This window comes from Mytilus galloprovincialis, chromosome 9 (genome assembly GCF_965363235.1).
Source record: "Mytilus galloprovincialis chromosome 9, xbMytGall1.hap1.1, whole genome shotgun sequence".
Taxonomy (NCBI): domain Eukaryota; kingdom Metazoa; phylum Mollusca; class Bivalvia; order Mytilida; family Mytilidae; genus Mytilus; species Mytilus galloprovincialis.
Window position 1 is genome coordinate 46,595,353 of NC_134846.1, and position 6,615 is coordinate 46,601,967.

The 6,615-nt window shown below is 33.4% G+C and overlaps 1 protein-coding gene across 1 annotated transcript; it reads right to left on the reverse strand.

The window, feature by feature from the left end:
* Positions 1–4,657: 4,657 nt before the first annotated feature.
* On the reverse strand, positions 4,658–6,408 carry LOC143046922 (52 kDa repressor of the inhibitor of the protein kinase-like). Its single transcript, XM_076219969.1, has one exon. The coding sequence runs from the start codon at positions 6,402–6,404 to the stop codon at positions 4,950–4,952; it is 1,455 nt and encodes a 484-aa protein (XP_076076084.1). The 5' UTR covers positions 6,405–6,408; the 3' UTR covers positions 4,658–4,949.
* Positions 6,409–6,615: the final 207 nt, after the last annotated feature.

The following is a 6,615-nucleotide window of genomic DNA, read 5'->3' on the forward strand; positions in this document are numbered from 1 at the left end:
GCTTTGATATTTTTAAATATTCATTTGTAAAGGAAACATAAAAATTAAATCTAAATAAATTCTTGCATCCTACAAAAAAAATGTTTATAAAAAATAATTATAATTATATTTCTATGTTAAGTATTTCATACCATTTTAGTATTTAACTTTTATGAGTAATTATTATTTGTTTTTTGTTTTTTTGTATTGTAATATATCCATAAAACGGAAAGTAAGGTAAATGTATTCAATATTTAAATTCTAAACGGTCGTGAATAAAAATACTTGTGTGTTTTCTAATCATAAAGCATGATTTTAAATCCTTGCAGCTCACAACAACCGTAAAATGATTAACAATAATCACAACAAAATTTAATTACAATTATATTAATGTTTCAATTATTTTATACTGTTTTAGTATGGATTTAGAAGTCTTTGCTTATAGTTTGTATAGTAATATCAGAGACATATAATACATATATATGTATATGTCTCTGGTAATATATTCACAAAGTGGAATGTTAGAATTTAAAAATAGATTCATTCGATAAATAAAATGTCCATCCGTTATTACTTGACCTTCTTGTTTATTGATATTATATTTATTCAAAAGAATTTCAAAAAAATACTAACAGGAACGTTAGTTTATTATAAAATTTTAATTCAATTTTTGTTTGTTTGTTTTAATAGTTTAACCTTATAGCATCTACATATTTGTACTATGGTACTGTTTTGAAAATTGTATTCACTGTGTTGATCCTTCACGTCTTCTTTATTCACATTATAATAGACAGGGGTCGATATTAGCGCTGGTCCGGTGGTCTGGGACCAGTGGAATGTGCGTCGGACCAGTAGATTTTGTCAGCTGGTGGTCCGGCGGACCAGTAAAAATTTGTCGATAAATATCACTGATTGCATTGCAATCTCTGTTTGTTTACAAAACAATTTACTTTTGAAATCAATTACACGGTACTGAGGGGTATTACAATTGATCAAGTTAATTAATATCCCGAGTGAGCGTCCTTCACAACAATATAAAATGTGGAAATTTTTGGAAGGAGTTAAACCGCCGGACAAAAAAAAAAAATAAAATAAGTGAAAATCAAAAGGAAGATCGAAATAAAGTAAATGAAATTGACAAAAGGAGAACGCAAATACCAAAAATCATGGGAAAAAGATCGCGAATGGTTGAATTATATAGTAGATCGGAATTTAATGAACTGTACAATTTTTTTTATTAGTGATTGTCAAATGAATGTCATTTTTGCAGGACCAGTAGATTTGGAGCCGGACCAGTAGAGTTTTCGGTCCACTGGTCCGGCTGGCCAGTACACAAAAAGCTTAAATTCGACCCCTGATTATAGATCACATATCAAAAGCACACTATCAGTTTGCGTTCTAAAAAATTCCCGATAAAATGTCAATGAATCCCAAGTCAAAACCTTTAATGTAGGCCGTTTGACATTACTAACGGTATTCTAACCTCGAGTTGTATCTCTTTTGTTTCTTTTTTGAGTCATTGTTCTATTATAAACTTTGACCTTTTCGGAAAGCTTAGGATTGTCTACCCAAGGAACAGATTCCTTAACTTTGTAATGTATTAAGCCGCCCTTTAACTTTTTTCATTCGATCGTCACTGATGCTTTTTTTGTAGACTAAACTCGAGTCTGGCGTACATCATTTTAATTCTGGTATCTTTTTATATCTACATACCTTTTTATATAAATTGGTTATTTTAAAAGTGTGTACAGGTATTCATAAACTTCTGAATTGATAAATTCTTCAGCAAAACTAAGTTTCCCTGTAAAATCAGGAAACCTTAAAATTTGAGATGTTTTATGAGACCAAAATAAGTTTCTTCATTAGAGTTCCCAATCAATTGCATGCCACAGGTTTCAACGCATACAACATCTACCATGAGTAAAGACAGCTTCAAATACGAGTTGAGAACATATAGTTGGAAACAAAATATAAAGATATGATAGTTAAAATAAATCCATCCAGAATTCCAGATTATAAAGCAAACTCAGTGCTTAAATTTAAATTGCGATAGTTAAACTGTGCAATTTGCATAAGTCATCCGGTTAGTAGAAATCAGGATTTGCCAAAGGGTTATAATCGGAAAAATTATGTACATTCCCAAGTAATAAATAAAATAGTCGAGCTTTAAAATAACCATTCAAACAGAAGCTGTAAATATATACTTTCGTCTGCTTTCTTCTATCCACAGTCAATTATTTCAATTCAAAAGCAAACACAAATTCAGCAACAATCTTTTGGTGACCCGGCAGTCAGCAGTCATAGGTTCATGTAATGCTTTTCTTTTTTTTAAAGAAAGCAACTTGTTTTAATGTATGAATGTATGAATGTTAACTGGATGCTTGTATTTTGTTTGAGGGCCTCAATGAAAATTAGACTAGTTCTAATTGAGTTACTCTCTTTAAAATTATTATTATTATATTATTATATTATAAGTATATATTATGTGTACTGACGTTGTTTATCATCTTGATAACGTGTTATAGTATTACGTCACACACGCGATTCTTCGCTAAAACCCTATAAAATCTTGCAATCCTTTATGGATTGATTTTACATAATAGATAATTAGAATCGTATAATCAAAAAAGCATAATAAGGATGTTAAAGTTAATGTATGCCTTTTTGTTCTCATTTGTAACATTTGATTGGTTTTATAGTGAGGAAGATGATAACACAATGTTGACTGTTGTACCCCTATTTATGACATTTTTACCTGTTGTGTCTGTTTGTTAATTATCATTGATATGGTCATATTTATAAATCAACTGTTCACAAAAATTTATGAAATACTATAGCTTTTCAACCTCAGGAATAGATTACCTTAGCTTTATTTTGCAAAACATTTAGGAATTTTGGTCCTCAATGCTCTTCAACTTCGTACTTTATTTGGCCTTTTTAACTTTTTTGTTTTCGAGCGTCACTGATGAGTCTTTTGTAGACGAAACGCTTGTCTGGCGTAAATACAATATTTAATCCTGGCATTTATGATGAGTTTATATTGTTTTGTTCACAAATCGTTGCCAATGTAATGAAATTTGATGTGACTGTCGCACAAGTGATAGGTTTATCTAGCTATAAAACCTGGCTCAATCCGCCATTTTCTACATAAGAAAACGCCAGGAATATGACAGTTGTTTTCCATTCGTTTGATGTGTTTGACCTTTTGATTTTGCCATTTGATTACGCACTTTCCTTTTTCAATTTTCCTCGGAGCTCAGTAGTTTTGTGATTTTACTTTCTAATACCACAATAACTACTAAAGTACTATCGGATGCGTCAAAAAGGCAAGGTAACTATGTTCTGATTTACAAACTTCACTTCGTGTCGCATTATTATAACATTTATCGGTATAATTAATCTGCAAACGGGTATTAGGAAAAAGGTGTATGACCGTCTGTGACGTATGAACCCGATTATTATCCACTTATTTATAATAATATACAATATATTTCGGAAAGCAGGTTGTGTATATTATAATCATGATTGTCAATTAATTCGATAGAAATTATGGAAGGTGGTATCACGAGAAGACTTGAGTTGCATAAGTGTTCATACACTACATATCTTTGAAAATTATTTTAATGCAAAAAAAAAAAAAAAAACAAAAAAAAAAAAACAGAGAAGAACATTTTCTGATACTTGGAACATTGTCTTTTGTGTTCCGTCTTTTTGTTGGATAAATTATACCTAAATCAGCATTTATCTTTGATTTTTTTTTATCTAAAGATAAAAAGTAAAATTGTTATAATTTGAAACTGAACGGAAATGAATGTGAACAACAAAAAATTAACTAACACATGCAGTATTCAAGTAAAAACTGAATATTGATAGCGTTTTTTTGAACCATAAATTTGAACTGAAAATATTATGAATATCAAGGTGTAGTCAAACATGTCAAGGCATTTTTGTTTAAAAAAGGTCGGATAATTTTGTGAAAAAAATAAGAAACTGTAAAAAAAAAGGAGATTCCAGAGAGGTACAAAAGTTATATCTACTGAGTGCATACTAGCTAGTTTGATAAGAATAACAACATCATCAATTGTTTGGAGATTAAATCAAACAATGTGCTTGCTTGTTATGCATGTTTGCTTAGCTATTATATTATGTATGTGTTTTATTTGTATGTGTAGTTTGTCTAATGTGCTGATAATTTGTTAATAAATTTGTTTTAAATTCAAGTCGGTTAAGAGCTTTACAGAGCTCATATTTACCTTGTTGAATTGTACATATCATGCCCGACTATATATAAAATTTGCTTACTTACTTACTAATATATCCAGACAGTTATAGTGGTTAGGACAGCTTTGGAGTCTTAAGCCACGTCATTTTGTATGTGATCCAAAATCATGCAGGATCATAGCATTCAATGTACTAAATGTCGGTTGTTTCTGTATATCATATTTGAAATGGTTTTTTTCATAATTTTGTACAAGTCCCGGCAATTTTTCTCGTTTGAATTGTTTTACATTTGGTATTTCTGGGCCTTTTGTACCTGACTTAGCTGGATTGGTTTTACTCATAGTCGAAGGCAGTAGTGGTACGGTGAAGTATAGTTCTTATTTTTGTGTCATTTCATCACTTGTTAAAGGTTGTCTCTTTGGAATTTCATTACCACATCTTAATTTTATACCTACTGATGGACAGCAGAAAACAACTTACGAAATCAACTAAATGGAAAAAGATTAAAACAAGTTCGGCTGTATTAAGCAAACAGTGTGTAAAAGCTGAGCAAGTTATGACACGTCATTTTGCATAATTCTAAGTTTCCTGTCATGTTTTTCAGTGAATTAACTTAATAATGTGCACATGTCTTGTTTTATTTAAAAATACATAGAGTCATGAGTCATTCTCCCTCACCAGTGGCTTTAAACAAAAAAGCCAGCCTCCTGTCCTTTTTGGTTGCAAATCAGTCAATAACTTTGTCAATATCAATGGGCGTCTCCTTGTACGCATGTAGTGTAACATAGCCCCGAGAGTCGATCTGTCGTCATTGTAGAACGCAGATATGTTTTTACACGACGCATTACACTGAAACTGCGTTCAGCGGTGGCAGTGGTCACTAGCATTGTCAAAAGTATTAGCAAACAAGTGTAAATGTTTGGATATAGGTCAACATTGCACAGATTCAAACTTTCCGCAAGTGTACCAGGGATTTGTCCCTCTGCTATAGACCATCTTGCTTTCCACCTTTCCACCTCGATGTTGAAGGTATCACGGTCTGATGGAAGGTCTTCAGTAAATGTATTAAAAAGGCGGTCAACAACTTGTAAAGAGCAATTCTCCAATTTTGACGGAATCAAATACTGTACTACAAACCGGTCTTCATTTTTTATTAATCTATCTCTTAGTTCTTGAAGAAGATGGTCAATGAACGGGATAAATAACACTCGCTTCCAATAATCCTTCGGGCCGGCAGCTGGAACATTTACTCTATGCTGTTGTCTTGTTGCCCCTCGTGGCATCGACGGTACTACATCAACACTATCAGCAAGAGTTACAGCACTGTTGTACAATTGGTCCCAATCGTCGTCGGACTCGCGTTTTCTTTGCAGCATTTCGACTACGACTTTGCTTTCCTCGACAGCCTGAATTAAGTCAAAGTCCTTAGTTTGCAAGATTGCAGACAGAGGAGCCAAAGGTTGTAGAATAGCCTGAGCGACAACAAAACCAACAATGAAATCAAATTTAGTTATTGAACAACGGTAACTTCTGGCTTTAGCATCCCCAACTTGCTCGAGATCCTCAAGAGAGTCACATACCACAGAGTATGCATGAAGAAAAGTGAACAAAGAATCTGACCTACTAGCCCACCTTGTCTCGCATAAGGTCTTCAACTTCTGTCGTCTACCCATTTCCTCCTTAACCACATTTGGGGCAGTACCCAAATTTTCTTTGAATGATGTCAAACGCTTCGCTGAATAATCAAAAGCGAACGCGATCGCCTGCACGGTGTCCATGAGATTTCGAACTAGTGGTTCCTTGCAAGCATGTACTATGGCCAAATTAAGATTGTGTGCTTTACAGTGCACATATGAAGCAAGCGGCACTCTTTCACGTACTCTAGCCTGGACGCCACGATGAATCCCTGACATATTTGCAGCACCATCGTATCCTTGTGCTCTCATGTTTGCTATAATAATGCCATATTTCTCTAGTTGAGTGAGAAAGATATCAGATAACGCTTCTCCTGTAGTTTTCTTACCTTCCGCAAAACCTAAGAAATCTTCATGAATGAGTTTGTCCATTCTATCATAAAATCTAACACAAAGTGAAATTAATGTTTTGGTGGAGCAGTCGGTTGCTTCGTCCGCTAGAAATGCAAAGTAGCGAGAACTGTTGCATCGGGCAACAATGTCAGATTGTATTTGATCCGCACACAGCATATGTATGTCGGGAGACGTATATTTGGTTCTTGGATCGCAAAATGCTAAATGGTTAGCCAAAATTTCGTTACCCTTTGCCTTGTCGTGAAGAATGGCAATGAAATTGCTGTCCTTTTCCGCATGGCCCCTGAGCGCTAAATTCTGTTTGCCGCATAACAGGATTACTTCAATGATACTTTTCAAGATATTTCGATTTTTTGTAACTACTTGG

Coding starts and splice junctions, on each gene's coding strand:
- LOC143046922 (XM_076219969.1), bottom strand. CDS start 6,404: ATGCTGTGTGCGGATCAAATACAATCTGACATTGTTGCCCGATGCAAC.